Source organism: Dermacentor andersoni, chromosome 1 (genome assembly GCF_023375885.2).
Source record: "Dermacentor andersoni chromosome 1, qqDerAnde1_hic_scaffold, whole genome shotgun sequence".
Classification (NCBI taxonomy): domain Eukaryota; kingdom Metazoa; phylum Arthropoda; class Arachnida; order Ixodida; family Ixodidae; genus Dermacentor; species Dermacentor andersoni.
The window spans coordinates 258,309,569-258,332,782 of NC_092814.1; the positions used below are offsets into that span (position 1 = coordinate 258,309,569).

General features: G+C 45.7%; 1 protein-coding gene across 4 annotated transcripts in view; it reads left to right on the forward strand.

Moving 5' to 3' along the window:
- The window catches only part of SPoCk (secretory pathway calcium atpase), a 138,245-nt gene that overhangs the window by 13,583 nt on the left and 101,448 nt on the right, over window positions 1-23,214 (forward strand). For all 4 annotated transcript variants that reach the window (XM_055063684.2, XM_055063683.2, XM_055063686.1 and 1 more), the window contains exons 6-10: window positions 700-808; window positions 1,559-1,711; window positions 3,380-3,448; window positions 10,976-11,118; window positions 15,236-15,360. In XM_055063684.2, coding sequence (XP_054919659.1) covers window positions 700-808; window positions 1,559-1,711; window positions 3,380-3,448; window positions 10,976-11,118; window positions 15,236-15,360 — 599 coding nt within the window. The remainder of the gene's footprint in view (window positions 1-699; window positions 809-1,558; window positions 1,712-3,379; window positions 3,449-10,975; window positions 11,119-15,235; window positions 15,361-23,214) is intronic.

Sequence of the window (23,214 nt, forward strand, 5' to 3'; positions counted from 1 at the left end):
CAGACACCAATGACAACATAGGGTAAATTACTTGTACTTACTAATTGAATTAAAGAAATGATAAATTAGTGGCAATGAAAGTGAATGCAAAAAGAACTTGTCGCAGGTGGGGAACGATCCCACGTCTTCGCATTACGCCTGCGATGCTCTTGATCCCACGTCTTCGCATCACCTGCATAACGCGAAGACGTAGGAGCATTTCCCACCTGGGGCAAGTTGTTTTTTTCATCCACTTTAATTTCCATTAATCTATCATTTTCTTTAATTCAATTAGTACCCACCGTGGTTGCTCAGTGGCTATGGTGTTGGGCTGCTGAGCACGAGATCGCGGGATCGAATCCCGGGCACGGCGGCCGCATTTCGATGAGGGCGAAATGCGAAAAGCAAAAACACCTGTGTACTTAGATTTAAGTGCACGTTAAAGAACCCCAGATGGTCGAAATTTCCGGAGTCCTCCACTACGGCGTGCCTCATAATCTGAAAGTGGTTTTGGCACGTAAGACCCCATAATTAAATTTTTTTTTTAAATTCAATAAGTAAGTACAAGTAATTTCCCCTATGTATTCCTTGGTGTCTTTGTTGGCTTCTCATGATATGAACACCTAGTAGGTATAGTATTTGTAACAAGTATTAATACTTGCAGCTTTTATAGTTTGTTTTAGGTGAATAGTGCAATATATATTCTTTCTACTTTTGCAGCCTAAGAGGTGGCCAAGCAGAAACATTTCTTGCAAAGAATCTCGTGCCTGGTGATATTGTTATTCTTAATGTTGGAGATCGTGTGCCAGCTGACATCAGACTATTCAGTGTGAGTAATGTGTGGGAATTGTAATTTGTGAGTAATGTGTAAGTGTGAGAATTGGAGTAATAGAACAGAATATTGTTGGTAATATTTCTTGTGTTCAGACACTATTGTTATCTTGACCTTTTTGGTGGTACATGCAGTGAGCATGTTGCAAACACCAGATATGTGAATATGAGTTATCGTAGTTTCATAAGAGCGAACGTTCTTGTCAAAGGAAACGTATTGAGGTAAGAAAGAGGATAAAATAATAGGGCACATTGGGTTTTTCTTGCTTTCTATTTAATAATGTTTACTTTCTTCAGTGAGAAGAGAGCCATTTCGCAACACAATGAAATGGTTCCTTAGTTAGTGTCAGGCACCTGCTGCCATTTAAATCCACACATTGTTGACAACTTGAGCTGGACTGCTTCAGTATATTAATATAGGAACCGTCCATCTTAATGTTGCATTTGTTATGCAAAATATTTGCTCCACTATGCAAGTGCTTTGCGTGCAAGGCTGCGTAACTTCAGTTTAATTTATTTTTTGATGCTCTATCTTGTGATCTATTGCATATGTGAAGCTTTGGAGATTCTTAGTAAAGCACTTCTGATCTTCTGCATGAATTTGAGGGAATGCTTGTAAGCTTTGCAGACAGTGAAATCTGTGCCCGAGTTACATGCCCGGCAAGCTACATGTGACAGTTTGTTTCAATTATCTCTGGGATGGCATAACAGAACCATAATTTAAGTGTTTTGTTGCAATTCTGTGCAGGCTGTCGACCTAATGATTGATGAGAGTAGTTTCACAGGTGAAACTGAACCAGCTGCCAAGGTGACTGCACCACTGGAGAAAGCAGGCAATGGCATTGCCTCGAAGCTCAACCTGGCCTTTATGGGCACACTTGTTCGTTATGGCAATGGCAGGGTTAGCATTGCCTCTTTTTCTTTTTCCGTACTCCTATGATTTTCTGTCATCTTAGAACTGCCCGGGTTTACCATCCAAGTGGCCAGGCATTGATATTTTTGGGGGGCTGTGGTTTCACTTTGGCCTTGTGTTCTTCGTGTCACTTGATAAATTACCTAACATTTAAAGCATCCAAGGCATGATGCTCATGAAAAAAGTTGCATAGCATATTGAGAAAGATTCAATCAAAGTGTTTCTGCAAAAATAACCCGCCGTGGTTGCTCAGTGGCTATGGTGTTGGGCTGCTGAGCACGAGGTCGCGGGATCGAATCTCGGCCACGGCGGCCGCATTTCGATGGGGGCGAAATGCGAAAACACCCGTGTACTTAGATTTAGGTGCACGTTAAAGAACCCCAGGTGGTCTAAATTTCCGGAGTCCTCCACTACGGCGTGCCTCATAATCAGAAAGTGGTTTTGGCACGTAAAACCCCATAATTTAATTTCTTTTTCTGCAAAAATACTTGTGGGTAAAATTTTTCCTAGCTCCAAAGAAAGAGCACAAAATCTGAAAATGTACCATATTACTAAGCACTTCTATGCAGTGACATAAGCACATCCTCAAGCTAGTTCCGAATTAACAATCTGTGTTACACGCACGTTGAATCTATCAATAAGCTGTAAGCGATCACAGTAATTTTTAAAACAACTTCCACTATTATGTAGATGCATGACCGCCATTGTTGCATCCTGCTTGCACTTGTGTATTCTGTCCGTGGCAAAAACATTGGCATAGTCAATAAGTTTCCGTGCACGTTTAATCACAATCTCAGCTGGCATTCATGTTAAACAGCGTCAAAAAACACATGAACAAGGAAGAGCACAGGACCAGCGTTGTTCCTGGTCCTGTGCTCTTTCTTGTCCATGTGTTTTTTGGTGCTGTTTAAAATTAATGACCCGTACCAATTAGCTTGCACCCAAACGCTTCTAAGTCACCTGGCATGGCCGCATCACTTTATCAGGCAAGTTATCTCAATTCTATTTGTTTAGGTCTAGCAGGGCTAGGCCCAAAGGTAACTGCCGAGAGAGACAAAGAGACAGTGCCGCTGACAACACAACGACTTCCATAAACTTCATTCCACACCCCAAAATATAGCATTAGTGCGAGATGTGCCACTGTCTAGTTGTAGATTAAAGGGTGGCGATCTTCACGTTATTGATAAAACTATTGACCAACAACATGCTCTTTGATCCATTGCTGTCACTAATGGCATATTCATCCGCCATGCTGTATGCAACAACGGTGATTCATTAGTAGCATGCTTGAGGGTAATAAAGTTGCTGTGTGCAAGCACTTAGTCACATGGTACTTTTTTCGATCTCATGCTCTTTTCTTGGAGCTATGAAAAGTCAAATCCCTAACAGCCATTCGTGGAAATGAATTAATCTGATCTTTCTCAATACATTCTACAGCTTCTTCATTAAATGCTTTCTGCTGAAATAAATCATTTGAAAGTTAGCTAAATATAAGAACTTTCTGTTTGTCAGTTTCATCATAAAAAATATTAGTTGCTGAAGAGAGCAGTGAACACTACTGCGTCAGCCACATTTTTGTAGAAGTCTTAGCCAAAGTTAGCTGAAATACCCTGTACAATGCCTGAATACTTTTCTTTTTTTATTACAACCTTTCAGGGGATTGTAATAAACACTGGAGAAAAATCTGAGTTTGGAGACATATTCAAGATGATGCAAGCTGAAGAGGTGAGACGCAAAGTTATGCTAGTGAATTTAGCTTGCTTTGGACTTTACAAAATTGTGCTCCATAATTTTATAATAGTTTTTCAGACTTAATTTTATTCACACAGAGATTCACTCTTATGAGTCAAGCCTTGTTTTCTCAAAATAGCCAAGTAATTGTAAAGAAAAAGGTGGCCTAACCTGACTGCACTGTACTGCCGGAGAAGTAGCTCAAACTTAATGACTGTCAACTCTATTTTGAGATATGATGGTGGGAGGCAGGAAGTGAACCTTCATGTGAATGAAAGTAAAGCCACCTGTATCTTTCAGAAAGCTGTTCCCACCTTGTGGACTTCATCCGTGTGCATTTGCATGATGGTCATGTTGCAAACAAATATTTGCCAGTGGATTTGGGCGAGACCTACAAACTCTACTTGGCAGCAAACAAGGGAACAGACAAAGCACATATAGTGGCTGTGCTTTATGCATAGACAATAATTTCCTTTCTAACTCTTTCCGTACCATGGAGAAAATAGGTGGTTTTTGCAGGTTACGCTGTTTTTGCAGGTTACGCCAGATATTTTTTTCTGAAGGAACTACTGCACTCAATATTTTATGTAATACATAAACAAAAAGAATGAATGAGTGCACTTTTCACACATAAAAGCTTTATTAACGACATGTCATAAAAGAGATATAAATTGCCAAAATCGAGATTGTGGGATAAAATTGCAACAAAGTTTGTAAAGACACGCTTGTATCTACTAAAAAAATAGAACAATAATTATGAAATATACAAAATGTATTGCTGTCTAACAGGCACTATATTGCCCCCAAAAATTAAAATTTTTCATTCGATAAGTTTTCCGCTAGAAAAATTTAAGTGCGAGAACTACAGTTGTGCCGGGCTGCAGCCGATATTCCGGACTGGCTTGTGTCGTCGTCGCTCTCGGAGTCAAAAGTCCAATGAAAAGACAGCATCCTAAAACTCGCTGCTGTCCGATTCACCGATAAAATGAGCCGCAAATGCAGCAGAATCACGAGATCTATGATCTTTCGAAGCGCACACGTTGCTCCCCGAGGCGGCCATTGTTGCTTTCTACTTTGACGGCCACAAAACTTCGGAGTACATTAAAAAATTAATGCCTTGTGGGGAAAAAGCAAACTGCATAGAAAACGAAAGAATAGTTCTCCGCCTTCATGTCCGATAGTGCAGTGTCTCTGTGGGCGGCTCGGAAAGTCTTGAAAGGGGCATTTCAAACCACCGGTAGTGAGCTAACGATGCTCAATGGGTGGGGTACAGAAAGAGTTAAGTAACATACATATACTTTATTTCAATAGTTCCTCACAGAGCCAAAGCTATGAGGCCTGCGAGTGCAGATTCTTGTGCAGCTAGATATAGGGCCATAGTTCGAAATTTTTTACTTGAATAAATAGCCTTATCAAGAGATCTCATCGGCAGGTGTCTGCTTATAAGCTTCTCTGCAGGTCACAGCTGCAGTCTTTTGTGCAATTGTGCTTTGCTTTTTTATAAAATATTTATTGAGATTCATTTATAGGGAGAGGCCTTCGGCCTGCAGTGGACATAAAATAGGCTACCTGATGATGATGATAGAAATCTTTATTTTGCACTTTCCTTTGTTTACTTGTTCTTCGCAGTATTCTTCCTGTGCTTCTTTCCTGCGCTTCTTTCCTGCGCGAGCCCATTCGATGTCGTTCCTTGTTTGCCAAGTAAAAAGAGGTGCATCTCACAGGTGTACTACCTGTGAGATACACCTTATTTAATTTCTCTTTTGCGGCTTTACGGGTCTTTATGGCAAATGGTGGGCGTTATTTACATTTGTACTAGTAAAGGTACCCCCCTCATTTGCATAGAAAAGTTACCTTAGATTGCCCCCCCCCCCCCCCCCCTCCGGAAAAAAATCTTAGGTACGTGCCTGCCCACTATGTTGGGCCCTATGTTATACTTAATGCCTCAACGAGGTAAACTACAGTGTAGACCGCTTGTAATGTAAGTTGCGGGAGCTGTAAAAATCCGCGCTATAAGCGGTACCGCGTTATTACCAAAGCATGCTTTTTTTCGGCTTTTGCCTATGCCAAACGGACCACCCACCTTTCAAACACAATTTATTACATATTTCACTCACACCCAGATGCAACACAATCGCAACACAGCACAGAAGCCAAGTTCTCCTGGCAAGTGCGACATCAGCGGAAGAACGCTGTTATTTCGTTTTTTTTTAACAGCGCTTCGAACAATTTCGTCCTCTACAAGGCTTAAGCATTGAAGCGCTTTCTTACTCAAACTGTTCTTTGCGCAGTACATCTTCACTTTGCTGAGGTATTCCAAAGCTTCTTTGCACGGGACATCTGGGTCTGGTGTCGAGTCGACATCGTCGGCCGACTCGTCTTCGATTGCAAGCTCTCCGTTACCGCCGCGATGATCGCATCATCCGTGCACGCTTCCTCACAGACAGGAAGCTCCGACTCACCGGCACCGACATATTCTTGGAAGGTGTCTGTGGCGGAAACGAACTTGCTTTCAACGAGGCCGGACCACACGCCGACGGTGTTGACCGTCTCATCGGCAACATTGTCGCTCCGCTCATTGGCGTCAAGAGCCTCTGCATTGCGCACAAAGCCTGCTTTGTTGAAGCACTTGCTTATTGTAGTGGCTTTTGCCTGCCACCACGAAGCGGCAACCATATCAATCGCACCCCTTAAATTCACTTTTAAGAGGCTGCTGCTGCATGCACAGCAAAACTCTTTCACTGATGCGTTTTTTGTAAAGTGCCCTTACGGTTGCGATGACACCCTGGTCGAGCAGCTGACATTTGCAGTCGTGTTGGGAGGCAGAAACATTAAACTTGACTGCAGACAACTTTGGCTTGATGTTGTGGGCTGTGCAATTGTTGAGAATGAACACGATCTGTCGCTTCTCTGCCACCATGTCTTCATCGAACTTGCAAAGCCAGTTTGTAAACATGTCTTGCGTCATCCAAGCTTTTTTGTTGGATTTGTATGTCACTGGCAGGCACTCTCGCTTTTTAAAGCAACGCGGCCTTGCCTATTTTCCAATGACGTACAGATGGCGCTTGTCGCTTCCATCCATGTTAGCGCAGAACACAGTTGTATGCTCTTTTGGGGCCTTGCAACCAGAGCAGGCTTCACCTCTCAGCGCAAGAGTGCGGTTGGGCAGAAGGTTATAAAATACGCCAGCTTCGTCGGCATTGTATACGTCTCTGTCCGTATACGTGAACAGCATGGTTTCCAAATTTAAGCGAAGCCGAATTTCGATGAACTCGTCGTTGACATCACCGCTTTCACCACACACCACTTTGCAGCTGATGCCATGGCGATCCTTGAATCGCTGGATCCATTCATTAAGTGGGTTGAAGTCGTCGTGGCCTAAAAGAGCACCATGGGACTTCGCTTTTTGTTGGAGCATAGGGCCACTCACTGGTATGCTCTGAGTCCTAACTTCACGGAACCGTCTGAAGAGCGCTACGTCCACGTCTTCGTACTTAGACGTACGTGTTCTCTTCCGTGACAGGGAAGACGAATCTTGCTGCAGTTGCTGCCCTAATTTGTCGTCGTTCTTGTATATAGTTGACACGGCTGTGTCGGAAACGCTGTATTTGGCCGCCACCGACGCCTTCTTCAGCGCACTTTCTATGTCCCTTATAACGCATTCCTTCTCCAGCGATAAGGCATGCCTCTTTCTCACACCGCTTGAAGACGCCGCCGACGCCATGGTGACAAAAGCCCAACAACACACATGCACAGAGGACAACTACGACACGACGAGATCATGACGTGCACACACCAAATGCAACAAAGAAACTGAAAAAAAAAATGAGTGCGCTGTCGCCGCTATCTCTTCTACCCCGCACTCCGCGCATCGCGCACCCTGATTGGACGCTGCTATAGTGACGAAATCACTCGCCCTCCTGCCTCTAAAGTCTCCCGCCCTTCTCCTCCTTTTTGTTTCGCTTTTCGCAGCTGGTCTCCACGCGCGCGCCCACGCTCCCCATTCTCCGCGTTTACGCGCCCGGCAACCGTGCGGCTGTGCGGGCCATGCTCAACGCCTCCGAGAAAAGGCCGTGCTCCATGCACCGATTTCATGGTCACGCGCTTAAAGGAACTGCGCTATAACCGGTATTCTGCTTCACGCGCCGACGCAATAAACGGTCCGCCTATACATTGAGTTATCTGGGATATATATCGGTGGTAAAAAAAAACCACACTATAACTGGTCCCGCGCTAAAAGCGGTTACGTTATAAGTGGTCTGCACTGTATTGAATTGCACACCTCACAAACAGTGGACAACACTCGGGCAAAATCAATGTCATGCACGTTGCCCCCCTGAATCCTTACAAACTATGAGCAACTGACTGACTTGGCGTGCGGGCTTCGTCTGCCAACGGGGAAATATCACTACCTCTCATAACAGAGGGCAGAAAGAGCACGAATGACTATAAAGACTGAGAGTAGAGAAGGAAGGTGACGTTCAGCTGGCTGCATCTGTAACAATCCCAAAAAACTCCAACCGACTCGATTGATCTGCCTTGTATTCTTAAGCAAGCGTTTTGCACGTAACAATATGTTACTAATTGAAATTATGAGTACTGACTCCACTCAAATGGTGCATGGTTTAAGATTTTTTCAATGACACACTATACAGTAAAACCTTGTTAATACGACCCTCGTTAATTAGGAACAATCGGCTAATTCGAACTCATCCTCTGGTATCAAGTCAGGCATATGCATTATTTAATACAATCAAACTCTTGTCAATTCAGTTGTATTTGGCTGCACATCAGTTGATTCGGACAACTTGAACCTCGGCGAGCCCGGAGTGCTGCAAAGGTGCGACGCAAAAGAACAAGAACAGCGCTAGCGTCCAACTGAAACGAAGTGGTGGAGTCTGCATCACCATAGTCATCAGCGGAAATCCTACGGGAATGCCAGAAACGCCGGAACGCTTCGTGCCTCTTTGCGCCTATTGCCATCTTGAATCAGTGCATGCGTCGGCCTGTGTACCTTTAGAACTGCAAGATCGCCGTCCAAGATTGTGTCAATAGTGGCTGCGCTTTTGTCCGCAGCGGTTGCAGAAAACAGCAGTTTCGTTTTGACTCAGTGGGTGTGTCAGCCGTATGCCTTCATAACTGCGTAGTCGCGATCCATGATCACATCAATAGTGATCGTGGTTTCGTCCACAGTAGTCAGCAAACGGTCATTTCGTCTTGACTCGGTGCAAAACTGTCGAGGATTAAGCGCACCGGCTATATCGCAATGAACGGACGATCAGTTCGCATCCAGCTCACTAGCGGGAAAAAAAAAAATCTGGATGTGCGCACGGTAGTGAAAAGCATGTCTCAAATGAAGGCGCATGCCGCGGCCGTGCTGCGATAGAAGTCGCGTGGCCTTCGCCGCTGCGAGAGCCAATCAGTCACAGTGACAAAAAGTGCAGCTTCCGCATTACTTTTGTGCCAAATAGGAACAGGATTTGCTCAGTAAATAAAAGCGTGTTGACGTAGTAAGCATTTCACTATTGTTTTCCTGATGCCTCGATAATTCAACATTCGGTTAATTCGAACATTAGACAGTTTTAGTATAGCGTAAAGCAGCAAACGCAAAGAGTTAGCGTTAGCGTTGCGTGCACCACACTGCGCATGCGCTATACGTAAACGCTGCTGGAGCTCTTACGTACGTACGCTATTTTCAGGATTTAGCGTTGAACGCTAACGCACGCAAGGGGAGCCTTACGTACGGCAAGATGGCGGCGCCAGTCGAAGTGAGAGCAGCCCGCTTCGGATCTATCGAGTCGTCTGCCTGCACTGCTAGGCTCTATCCTTCCCCACTAATGCTCGTGTTCGCCTTAGATTTGTGTGATGATGCTTCGGCAGCGGCGCACAGGTGACAAATGGGCGTTGTTTGCGATATACGTCCTCGATTAGCCGGGCAGTTGGCTTAACTAGAGGGTTTGCTAATGTTTGCTCATATTTGCTGTATCCGCCTCGAGATGGCGCCCAAGTGTATTTCGCTCGTTCGCTTGGTGTAAAGCCGCATGTGAAGCCGATGCATGTCATGTTTTCCGCGGCAAAACATAGTAGTGTGGTCGGTGCTGTGGTCACAATGCGTGTGCGTTTTACCAACGACGACGATATGAACCTCGTGAAGGAGGTTTTCGCCTTGAACCCATTAGGATGGACGTCAAGGTGGGCGTCCGTTGCAAAAAATTGGAAAGAAGTGGGAAATCCGCTTTCTGGAAGCGAAATTGCCGGCGAAACGTCCCCTCCGGTATAGCTTCGACGTTGAGTGGATCTTGAGGACACGTATAACCTGCGCGGTCGCTCTCATTCCCGAAGCATGAGGGCGTCTATGTCATCCCAACTTAAAAAGGACACGTAAAATGGGTCCCACAGAACACTCGATCGCGGCATGCCAAGATTAATCGGTGTGTTTCGCGACTCTCGACAAAACAACGCTCAAACCAAACACTTACATGCGTAATTAACGCAGCGACTGTGGCTTTCGATAAGCTTGACTTAGGGACACACTTGCGGATTCGGCATTGGATAAGCTCGACATTTCGTGAGGATTTGGCTTTCCAGTACTTTGTGTTTTTACATCTAGATGGCGCTGTATTTGTTTGCGTTAACGTTAACGCTTTTCTCCGTTCCGCTATTCTAAAACACTACCTTGTGCCTCGCAGTGCAGTGTTACTTTGCGTTAGCGTTGCATCGCACGCTAACGCTAACGCAAGGATTTTACGCTATACTAAAACTCTATTATTTTTGGTCCCATGAAATCTGAATTAACGAGGTTTTACTGTATTCTTTCTAGCATTAATAAATTTTAAATTTCTTTATTGATGGCTACTTAAAAAAATTATTTCCTTTGACATCATTTTACTGTATTTACTTGAATGTAAGCTAATAGTTAAAAAAAATAATGAACAAAGATCGGCGGTTAGCTTAGATTCGATGACACAGTGTGGCTGTAACTGCCAGACACTGCCGTCTGTTGAAAGGTCGATACGATGAGGTAGAAAAAGATGTTGCTGATTTTGTCAGGATGTGAAGAGCAGTGGTAATGTCTGTAACGACGGAGATGAAGCAGGCGGATGCGAAAGCAATCGTAAATGTTTGAGGCATCACTCAGGAGACCGTCACATGCCTGTCTACTTCGACATGCCCTTGCCATGTCTACTTCACTTGGCCTGGTAGTGAAATGGGTCACGACAACAAGGGATGAAATTTTGGCCAGTCTGATAATGTGAGCATTTCAAAGGTGCAACATTGTGATTCTTCTTGCAGTCAAATGCCCTTTTTTCATTTGGCTTACACTCAAGTGAAGTTCTTTTTTTTTCTTCCCCCCCCCCCCCCTTTTCTTTTTCTAACCTTCCAAATTTCGGTAGTCAGCCTGGAATTGAGGCTGGCCTAGATTCAGATAAATATGGCACTATATTTACATGCTAGCATTACAGGCATTACAGGCATTGTGCTTTATTTAGACTGTATCTGATTTATTATCTTTGTTGTCAGGCACCGAAAACACCACTACAAAGGAGTATGGACAGCTTAGGCAAACAGCTGTCATTATATTCATTTGGTATTATCGGTCTCATCATGCTTCTGGGCTGGATCCAGGGCAGGCCCCTGCTTGAAATGTTCAACATTGGTGTCAGGTCAGTTGGAAGTTGCACTTGTTATTTTGTTGATTCCAGTGTCTGCCATAATGGTCACCTGAGCATGAAGTAAGGTTTTGACGCTGTGCATAGTTATTAATGCGAAAGCATTATATGCCCCATTACGGGAAAATTCGTCGGCGTGACCGAAAGGTACCAAAAATGCCCGATGCTGCAAAGAGCAAGAACACATAAAAATGCTCGGATTGACATCAAATTTGTCAGGCAGGTTTTCGTAAACAAAGTAAATTAATGCCTTTGAAAAGAAAATTTGGTCAATTTTGGTCTGGGTGCCAATCGAACCCAAGTCTCTAGGGTGCGTACACTTCCCTAACGCCATGGTGGCTCTACGGTTCTGGTTGACTGAAGGTGTGACTAGTGTGTGCATCATTGCACACGGGAAAGCGAGCGCGTTTTTATTTGGCCTAACTGAGGCGCAGTTAGAATACAGGTGAACGCTTGCGTGGACAAGGAACACGTGGAAAAAGGCATTTCACCAAAGGGACTATAATGCTTTCACATTCTCACATGTAAGCAGTCTTAAGTGTCTCTGCCGAATTTTTATCATGCCATAGTTGAACTCTTGCACAGTAAACAGCAGCTTACCAGGACATAAACTGCAACAGTACTTCTAATTCTCAGTCAGTAATTCACAAAAATCCATGCACTAAAATTTCTGTCACAGCAGTAATTTTCTTTCGGGCATTTCATCTTCCTTTATGGTAATTAACTGCCTTTTGGTGATGCCGTGAAATCGGGAGACTGCACTCGGATTATAGGTACTGAGCAGACATCTCGGGATTTCCAGCTCACATAGAAGGCATCTTCAGCAGCTTTTCCACCACGTTATGAGAAATCATGCTCTTTGTTAGACTGCAGTATAAACCATTACTTCGGAACAGAGAGCACCCTGCATGTAAGCTGTTGTGTGCATGTTCAAAGCTCGCATACTGCTGACTCTGCAGTGCTTTTAAATGGGGTCTTCCCCGCAGCTTTACAGTCCAGAAGGCATTATGGCGATGCTCTGGGAGCTCTCGTTAGGAAGGGGTTAGCGGGGTTAGCGTCCATTCCTTTTAGGTCAGAGCCCGAAAATCCGACAGTTTTCTCATTCATATTACCAGCTAAAGGAGTAGAGCTTCTAACAACCGCCCTGCTTTTAGTGTGTTTTTAATGTCAAGGTTGTAATGTAATGTAATGTCAAGATGTGCATCTGCTTTTTTATCCACATTACGTGTAATAGACATTTATGTTGGGATAGGAGTGTTTATCACTGTGCAAGGTAATGTTGCCATGCACGTTTCATCTATCTAACTTGAAACTTGTACTGGAATAAGACTCTTTAGCAATATGCACAGCTATTGCACAATGCATGTTTAGCATCACTGGACTACTATCAAGGAAGGGGGAGCCAACATGTGGGGATGCGAGACTCTCACGCGTCCCCTGATATGTTGTTTTCCCGCATGGCTCCCGTCTCCTGTAATCCGGCTTCGTCGCGTGGCCTGGGGCCCGCGGCGGTCGGTGTGGTTGAAGCACACTACGAGAGATGGCGCGAGTGTTGCGCTGCTAACGCCGCCTCACGGCGGGGTTACTTGGGTGCGTAAAGGAGAAGGCTATTCCTCTTTGGCGCCAGGTCGGCAAGCGCAGCGGTCGTTCCACGCGTGCCCCGATCCATGCTTCTGCGAGACCGTCTCGTGAGGCCTCGTGCGAACGCGCCATTATTCGCATGACCGTACACGCAAACGACCAGGCGTTGGGATCCAGCATGGGGCGAACATATTCGCTTGCTATCCGGTCGCGGTGAGTCGGACTTTGATTTGTCGCGCGCCCATCGGCATGTTTTGGGGATAGCAACTCGGCTAGCAGGCATTGATCTATGAAAGGTGCAATAAATGCCCTTCTGATTGTTTGCACTACTGTGTTGTTGTTCCTTTGTCCCAAGAGCACGGGTGTGAGAATCCCACATCTGGCTGCCCAACGTGGGGCTCTTGGGGCATCGGACGATAGTTTAACAGTTTTGCTTCGGTCGAGACCTTTGAACCGAAGCGTAGGGCTAAAGTGGATTTTGATTGCTAGCGTCGGCAGCGTGCTTTCTTGAGCGAGGCGACAGTGGCTGTAGTGTGTTTGAACTTTTCAACATGCTAAGCCTTTTCGCAAGTGTTTTTTTTTTTTAATGACATTCGTCAGTACGAAAGCCACGTGGTCTGCATCCTGGGAGAGCGAGGCTTAGCGCCCACGGAGCATTGGCAAGCCTGAAGCGAGTGAGTACGGAAGCCTCATGGGTGGTCCGAATTTCTTATGTAAATAGCTTCTTCTATTTCTTTGACTCTGATGAAGTCGCGGCTCTGGGAGCCGGGTGGCCGCGGGCCACGGGTGCCGCTACAGGCTGGCTGGTATTGCGGCCTGGCACCGGGAGCTCCGACACCGTCTGGGACGGTGGGCGCTGTCAACTCGGATGCTGTGTGCACCGAGTGGGGTAGGACCACCTAACAGAGCTGACATCTCCTCGCGGCTGCCTGTTTTGCGCCCATTTTGGGTGTTGTTTTTTTGGATGCCGGTTGTTGTCAGGGTAGCGACGCTTTAGGCATAAAGCTTTACGAAGCTGCCTGGCGCATGTGGAGGGACACAGCCTAGTGGACTGTGGCGTTGAGGTGTTGCACTTTGCTTCCCTCATTCTAGTTAGCCTCGCACGAATTGAGATTACTTGTTCGACTCAAGAAAGCGAGCTTCGTACACCTGAACTTAGCATCTGAGCAGCTGCCCAGTTTTTTGCTAGCCAAGTTGAACATCGTACCGCGTGGCTGATGCGCACGCAGAATTCCTCTCTCTTGCACTACTTTAGTGCTTGCCGAGTGTCTGGAGTTTACGCAGCGTGATTGAAGTCACCCCTGGTTGATGCTGTGGCCAGTTCTGCGCAGCGACTTCAGCATTCCGGAGTCCTGGCCTGGAATCGTGCTGTCGAGTCTGCAGAGCTGCTGCTCTGACCAGTGGACGCCAGCGGTGTACCCAAGGACAATGTTGGCTCGCATGTTATGGACAGCGTGTGGACATTTCCTCGGCGCTGCCACTGTTGAATGTACTACCTTGTTTGTGAAGCATGCGTTGATGTTAGACCGTGTGACATGTTTCGCCGGAATATGTAGTGATTTAAGGTAGGGGGGATGTGGGGATGCACGACTCTCACGCGTGCTTTTATATGTTGTTTTCCTGCATGGTTCCCGTCTCCTGTGATCCGGCTTCGCCGTGTGGCCTGGGACCCGCAGCGGTCGGTGTGGTTGAAGCGCAGTACGAGAGATGGGGCGAGTGTTGCGCTGCTAACGCCGCCTCACGGCTGGGTTACTTGGGCGCGTAAAGGAGAAGGCTCTTCCTCTTTGGTTCGAGGTCATCAAGCGGCACGGACGTTCCGCGCGTGCGCCGATCCATGGTCTGCGAGACCGTCTCGTGAGGCCTCGTTCGAACGCGCCACCGTTCGTGTGACCGTACGCGCGAACGACCAGGCATTGGGATCCCGCATGGGGCGAACATATTCGCTTGTTATCCGGTCGTGGTGAGTCGGACTTCCTAGATTTGTCGCGCGCCCATCGCTATGTTTTGGGGATAGCAACTCGGCTAGCAGGCATTGATCTATGAAAGGTGCAATAAATGCCCTTGTGATTGTTTGCACTACTGTGTTGTTGTTCCTTTGTCCCAAGAGCACGGGAGGAGAACCCCACAAACGTCACTGCCAACGTTCCTTCTAAGTGTGCTTCACTGCATGTCCATGTACATTCTTTCAGAACACCTCACAATGCTCCCACCTATTTTTCAGATCAGTATGACTGCTTTTGTGCCACCAAAAATTTTCATGTGAATGCAGCTGAGTGCCTTATGCCTGGGCAAAACTTCATCCTGCACACTCATTAAAAAAATTTAGAGAAAATATTGGTCAGTTCTGCCTGATTTTTGGAAGTAGTCAAGTCATGTGCATCCATGTTCAATCTGTAGTTTTCTCCTGATCTCATGGTGACCACTTTATGGTAAAAATGTTTATGGTAATGAGTTTTACAGTAGTAGGATTCAGCTGTGCCTGCTGTTGCTTTGGGCTTTCTTATATGTGTCTTCATCTTTCTTGTTGAAGCCTTGCTGTGGCAGCTATCCCTGAAGGTCTGCCTATTGTGGTCACAGTCACCCTCGCCCTTGGAGTGATGCGCATGGCAAAGCGTAAGGCCATCATCAAGAAACTGCCAACTGTGGAAACTTTAGGTGGGAAACTTGTTTTGTGCTCTGTCTGTGGTGAAGCAAAAGAACAAAGTTTGCACGAAAGGCTGCAATAATTGTCGTTAAAGAAAGTTTTCTAAGAATGACAAACTAAAAGATATAGTTAGCCCTATGTATATCTCCAGAGACCCCTCGAACAGTGTATTGCACATTGCCTTTGCTTTCAAGTTCAACTCGTAAGTTCGTATGTAAAATATTGTATTCACTTGTGTAAGGATTGCGCTAGTGTAAGCCCTGCACCCCCACTTTGGGAATGTGAAAATTTTGAAAAAAAGTTTCACTAAGCTTCATGTGCATACCCGAGTGCTCGTTAATTTCCACGAGCTGCTACTAGATGGCATTAGTTGTAATGCCGACGACACCTTTATTCATCGCTGTATGTCACACTCAGCGCCAAACTTGCCATGCTGCAACCTTGGCCACTGACTCCGACAAATCGGCATGGTGGCACTGATTAGGCTGAGCGAGCAGGTGCAGCAAATCGCTGCACCCACCAGGAAGCTTTCCCTTGCAATATTTGTACCAGTAGACTAAATCTGCAATTGTGTGTAACATAACGTGCATGGTGTAGGCTGATGGCCATATGCGAGAAGCAGAGCCTGGGTCCGCGAATGATCAGCTTGAAACTTCTGCAAACGCCACCATGTTTGTGTGTGCACTTATGAACGGAACAGCATAAGCCCACGCGTGGGCATAAAGCTAACAAAGTTAAAAACTAAGACAGCCTAAACTGACAGTGTCACGGAGCTCAGGCCATCTGTACAGTATCTGCACTTCACGATGACCCGTGATGCACATCGGGCTGTGCAATGGTAAAATGTCAAACGCATTGGTGACCTTGGCCATCATGAAATTTCAAGTAACCTTTAATGCAGCACAACACTGACCAAAAACTTGTAAACAAATTTTCTTTCTTCTGTGCTGCTACTCTGAAGAACAGCAACATCAGTTTTACTGTTGCAGTTTGTTTTTTTGAACTGTCCAATTATTCGGTCAATTTTGCGACATTGTCTGTCTCCAAAAAAATCTATCAGCCACTATAAATGTGTTCATAGTCAACTGCCAGGAGTTGTGTTAGTTTGTATTACAGTCTGAATATAGTCGAGGGTCCATTGAGTACCTATAAGCCTGCTTCCTAGCTATAAGCCTACCCAGAAAGAAATCCTAAAAAAAAGAAAGCCTGGACCTTACACAAGTAAATATATTTATCTGGGATGTTCATGCCAAACTGCATAGAAGTGGTTTAGTGATATTGCCGTCAGCTACTGAGAAATAGACACTATTTTAATCTTCACCACTGTTGTCAGAAACAATGAAAAGCTCTCAAGAGGTGCGTTCCAAATACCGTAAATTGACATGAATTTTCAGAATGCAGTGTCAACATGCCAACCTACCATGCGATGTTTTACCTCTGTCTTTCTGTGTGAACAAAAAAATAAAAAAATAAATAAAATAAAGCGGTTTACACAACTACTAACATGAGGTGACTGCTACTTTCTCCATGTGCATGGAGATGCTGCAGTTGACATAACTATAATATTTGAAGAAAAAAAATGAGATTTTCACATTCATAATGTACCAGTTGCTAATAAGAACTGACTTGAAAAGGGATCATCTTCGTTAGCTGTCTTCGGGTCTCAGAAGGATATAATGTAATGGTGTGCGAATACCGAATAGTAGATTTCGAATCGAATCAGGAAAAAAAAGCCAAATATTCACTCAAATATCAGAAACTATTTCAGAAAATTGAATGCCTAGAAATTGTGGTCAAGAAAATACAGTGCTGCTTATGCTTCGAAGTCTCCTAGCATTGCATAACAAGAATCTAGCAAGCTATCATATCATAAGAAGCCAACAAACAAAGACACCAAGGACAGTATAGGGGAAATTACTTGTACTTATTGATTGAACTAAAGAAATGATTAATGGAAATTAAAGTGGATGAAAAACAACTGCGCGAACGTGGGCCTTGAACCCACGTCTTCGCATTACGCGTGCCATATTCTTATGAATTGAGCTACCGCGGCGGCATTTTCCAATCCACTTTTTGAGGTATTTGTTTATCAGCTAGAATTAAACCTGATAATGTTAGCCAGCGCCACCACTCACGGCCCTAACGGTGGATGTGAAACATCCTTTCTGTCGCAGACGTCATGTATACGTGATCTTTTGGGGTGAAGGCAACTGAACAATAAACCCACACTGGCCGCAGGTGGGGCCTGAACCCACATCTTCGCATTACACGTGCATCAGCTAGCTATCAGTAACATAAATACATAGAAATCAAGATATACAGTACGGTCTACTCTTATTGAAAGGAACACCAAATTAGTATACCAGCACTGATTACAGCTCAATTCTAGTATATGAAGGTCTGGGAAATATTTTTTATCAATAAAATTTATGTTGAATAGAATCGAGCGCTTTGTTTCCTCTGAAACTAATTAATTTGTGATGGCTGTATTGAATAGCAATGGGGTTGTTAGTTTAATGCTGTACATGTGTTTTGTGGCAATCATTTATTTATTGCATAGAAAGTGTTGCCTTTCAGTTTTTCTCTAAAATGCAGAAGGGCTATCTCAACTTTACGGCAGGTGGTTTTCACAAGGCCAATTTGCGCTACAGAAGAAAGGACCGCATATCACGTGACTGTTGTTGCCGACGCCTACAGTGAAGTGCATGTGCCATTCGCTTCGTTTCATTGTCAGGTGTCCCCCCCGACCACCCCACCCTTCCATCCCCTTGTTTATCTGCCATCCCCGCCAATGCATGCAACCACGTCATGACACTTTCGTGCCCGTCATGGAAATGCAAAGCTAGTTTTGTGGCGGGCTTGTCAAAGCTGCAAAAGAAGAGAAACAAACGATGTGGCTCTACAAACGGCATCGGTAACAAGAGATTGCCGTTCCCTATATCGCAAAGATTGCGACCGGGAACAACATTGCTAGAATCCAGACTACTCACTTTCGTTTGCAAGGCAATTTTCGAGTGTCGTGCGGCTGCTGTGAATGTATCTGCGTCAATTGGCACCCAACCGTAACTTAATTGCCGGCGTCTTGATGAAGCAGCGCCAATTAGGCCTAATGGCCTAGGCAGTGTGGCCATGACGAAAATTCTCCGCTGGCCGATGTAGTAACGGACTGCCAGCCGTCATAGGATGCTTGTTACTAGTACCGCTAGTAAAGTGAAAGATAAACCAAGAAACCTTTGCGGGGGAGCCCTTGCTCGTCTGTGGACCGAAATTCAAGGGGTGTTGGCGACGGCCAGCAAGCTAGGCCTATGCCATCCCTCAGCGATTGCAGGCTCGCCTGGCTTGTGTAGTAGCTTCGACGGAGCGGCCGGATGCAGGACCTATGGCATGAGGCCTAACGGCCTGGTGAGAAGCGCCGGAAAAGAAGAGCCAGGCTGCTCGAGTCGGGGACCAAACAAAGGATGACTTTATTCCAGCGAGGGGAAATGCAGCAAGTATACTTACAGTGTTTGGCGCTGAGTGGCACCCTGAGGTAACGATTCGAAACCAAAACAGGATATTACATCACCTCTCCCTTGAGAGAAAAATGTGCCATTCGCTTCCTCGCAACAAAAGCAAGTCATGAGTTACAGAAGAACACAGAAGTGTAAGCATTACATAATGAAGATTTTCCAGTGTAAGTTCTGGACATGTTATCATTTATCATTATAGAATGAATTGGATTTTCTACTAGTATCAGTTATGGACATGTATCATCTACACATTTTAGTTTGTGTTGGCCTAATGGAAAAATAAATACAGTGGAAATGTTGCTCACTACATGCCATGTTGTTTAACTTGAAATGAATTGACTAGAGATGATCACATGTGAGCACTGTAAGACAAGTGCTGGTGATGACATCTTTATACAGTAGAAAATTCAGGTACATGTGCCTATCACAGGCTTTTTTTTGCTAAGCAGACGTCTAGGCTTCCCCAATTTGAAAGAAAGAAGCATACACATAAAGACACTGAAAATGAACACACGTTCATGAACACAATTGCACTGCAGTTTTTTTGAAGAGTACCCATCTTGGGAGTACGATGAGGTGCACACTTGCAGACACACGCCATACATGATAAGAGTTCACTGAGTACAAGAAACAGACAATGCAAACATCCGTGTGTCCCCTTGGACAACACTGATGGGTGGCTCACTCGCTCTGAGCTTGACTTGAGACAGCTCTGTGGCTGCCGTGGATTGAAGATTGTGTGCATAAGGCACATTACACTGCATGAAACTGCAGGACCTAAGTAATATGCAAGAGACTCTTTGGAATATAAAAAGACGAATTTGTATGATGGCCAGTACAGTAGTGATAATGTGCGTACTGCACGTTTACGCTACAAGAAATGTGAGGTACAAAAGATGTGAGGTATCCTTTCTGTGAGGATACTACAAACTCTACAAGCTTTTCTTTTTTTTAATTGAAGATGTTCCTACCACTAGGATCCACTGTTTAGGCTGCAAGTGACATGCAGTATAGCAGTAAACGCAGAGTAACTTGGAGACGTGCGTATTGCACCTCTATGCTGCCAGAAATCCTCCTTTTTGAAGGATACAACTTGTGTACTATTTATCTAACAAAACGTGAAAGGAAAGACATTTTTGGCGTAAGAGCCAAATTCACATGGGAGGGTTGAAACCTCTGTAGACAATAAACCAAGGCAGAAAGCTACTTGGAAACATAATCCTTAAACCGTACTGGAGGTTGTCTATGACGTGTAGACCTACAGAGGACTGGTTCTGGTTTTAGAGTGGGATCAGAGTAATTGTTACTCGTACAGGAACTGGAATGTGTGTCGGCGTCCTGAGTGCCTTCAGGAGCTGTCTTGGGAGGGAGTGTAGGAAGGAAGTTCAGGAGGCCTTTCTGCCTGGGATGAACCCAGTCGCGGGGGTGAAACAGGCAGTTGTCATGAAGTGGATGCAGCAGGAAAATGGGTACCAGTAGAAATGAAGACAGTAGCTTGAGCGAGTCGATGCAACAGTTCGTCAGCCCTCGGTAGTGGAAAGGCATCGATGACTATAGCCTTGTTGGGTTCTCTAAGATCGATGCAAAGTTGAATGGAATTGTCTTTCTTTGGAACCACTACGAGCGGAGAAATCCACTTGCACGCTGAGACTCGTTCGGTGATATCAGCTGATTCCAGCCGTTGCAGTTCGGCGGAGACTTGCTCACGAAGAACCAAAGGTAAAGGACACAGTTTCGCTGAGACTGGTTGCACTGAAGCTTGAAGGCGAACATCGTGGATGAAGCCCTTTACAAGTCCCAATTGCATGGAGTACAAATGGGCGAACTCCGATGGAGCGTTGTGCGGAAGAGACGAAAGCTGAACGCTTGGTTTGGCTGGAACTCCTGACACTTGTTGACATGTGAGCAAAGACCCTTGAATGTCAATGCCCAAAGCTTGAATGGCATCTAAGCCTAGAAGACAAGTGCCTTGATTCGTGATGTGAAATGTCACTACTGCAGCCTTGTTGCGGCACTTGACCAGCACGGAGAAATGGCCTGAATGCAAAATTTCTTGCTGAGAATAATTCTTGAGTCGAAGACTCGAAGGAGATAAGGGAAGAACCTTGAAATGTTCTTCGTACAGGGAGCTGTTCATCAGTGACACCGTAGCCCCTGTATCCACGAGCAACTTGAGTGTAGTATTCGGAATGAGGACTTCGGCGTAAATTGTTGCTGGACGGAAATTTGGTGCTTGAATTGTAAGCACAGACTGATTGGCTGATTCTGCATCGGCAGTAGCGGAAACAAGCTGCATTTGAGCAGGGGACTGTTGATGCGTTCGGTTCCTCAAACGGCAAACTGAAGCTTTGTGTCCCACTTTTACGCACGCACGGCGAGTCACGTGCTTGGCCGGACAGCCTAGATCAGATGCGATGTGGTGAGCTGAACCATATCGGTAGCAATGAACTGCGATGTCTCGACTGGCTTCGCGGAGTTCGGGTTGGGCGCTATGTTCGCCAGCCTCACCAGGTCGCGACTTCCTGTCATGTCGTTGAGTGCCATCTTGAACCCGCCGGGTCGAGGGAGAAAGGTGGCGGTGACCACCATCTTGCGCGCCCGGGCGAGGAAGGTGATGGCTGTCGACGCCATCTTGGCATTGTGTTGAGACGCGATGGACAGACGAGCTGTTGGACTTGGAAGTTCCTTGTCAGCTTGCTTCACGCTTCATCTGATTTTTTCGGCTTTCTCGAGCGTGAGGGACGATCCTTTGTAGAGTAACCTTTCTTGTATTCTTGCTGATGCTACGCCTTGCAAGATTAAGTCGCGAAGGGACTTGTCGTGCTAAGCGCCGAGCGCACAAGCAGGCGCTAGCCTTTGCAACGTGGTGACGAACTCCTGAAAGGTTTCCCCAGGTTGTTGCTTCCTGTTCCTGAAGATAATGCGATGCACCAGGGGATTGGTGCTTTTTTTGTAATGCTGGTAGAAGATGTGAAGAATGTCTTCGAACGTTGTAGTTGTCAGGTCCGTTTGCAACGCGAGGTTGTCGTAGAGACGCTGCCCCTCGAAGCCTAAGTTACTTAGTAAAATGGCTTTCTTCCTGTCGTCTTGTGCCTCACCTCCGGTCGCCTGGAGAAACGTGCAAAAAGAACGCTTCCACGTGAGCCACGGTACCGCAGGAGTACCGGGTAGGGCAAGGAAAGGCGGCATGGAGGGTGCGAACACCATGCTGGGCACCGAGAGCATAGGCGGAGGAGTTGAGGTTGGCGGAGAAGCAGACGTAGTTCTGCGTCTTGCATGCTGGAAGCAGGAATAGAACGGCAGAGGCAAGTAGTAAGCAGAAGAACAGTTTACCTCGTCGCCAGTTTGTAGTAGCCTCGACGGAACAGCCGCACGCGGGACCTACGGCATGAGGCCTAATGACCTGGCGCGAAGCACCGCAAAAGAAGAGCCGGACTGCTCGAGTCGGGGACCAGGCAAAGAATGACTTTATTTCAGCGAGGGGAAAAGCAGCAGCTATACAGCAGCCCTGAGGTAACGATTCGAAACCGAAACAGGATATTACAGCTTGCTCGTTATTTTCCGTTGGCATTGATAGAATCAAATATATTGCAATTTAAGTGCAACATAATTGTGTACATGTTGTTCTTACCAACATAGGTGTTTTATTACGAGCTGCATGCGGTCATGTTGCAAGCGCCAACCAGCAAGCTAGGCCTGCCAGCTCTTAGTTATCGGCGGCTGTCAAAAGAGTTGACACTGCAGACGTGGCCTTGTAGAAACACGTCTACACTGCTCGTATAGTCGTGTTTATATTCGCATCTTTTGTTTAAAACGAATTATCTGTGCAAACAAGTTTGTTTTCTCTTCATTTGCGAAGTCATTCCAAGAGTTCATGCAGGGGTGCCGGTTCTGGGTGCAGCTATGCGCTGCTCTCTCATTCGTATCATGTGTCCCGAATCGTCGTATGCAGCAAGTCGGACTCTGATGCGTCATATTACGGATCGCATGCAAGATCGCACGATGTGTCTTGCGCTTAATTCACATGTGACACTTCGCACGTTTGACCAAAATGGGACTGACGAAGGCTTAGGCTATGCAGCTAAACAGTAAATTTATTTCTTACTGAATTGTGTCATTTTATGTTATTTATTATGCAGTTTCATAAAAAGTTGACAAAACCTGTAGCCAAGTGGTCCGGTGAAAATGCATGAAGCGGTGAACAGGGTGAAGAAAAGGAGGGGGCGCTTGCTCGGAATTTTCTGGTATGTTTATACAAGTGGCTCATCATGTGGTCGGATCCTAGGTCACGCATGCGGGTTATTGACGACTGTTGAATTGGCGTAAATTTTGTCGCCACGTACCCAACACACGATC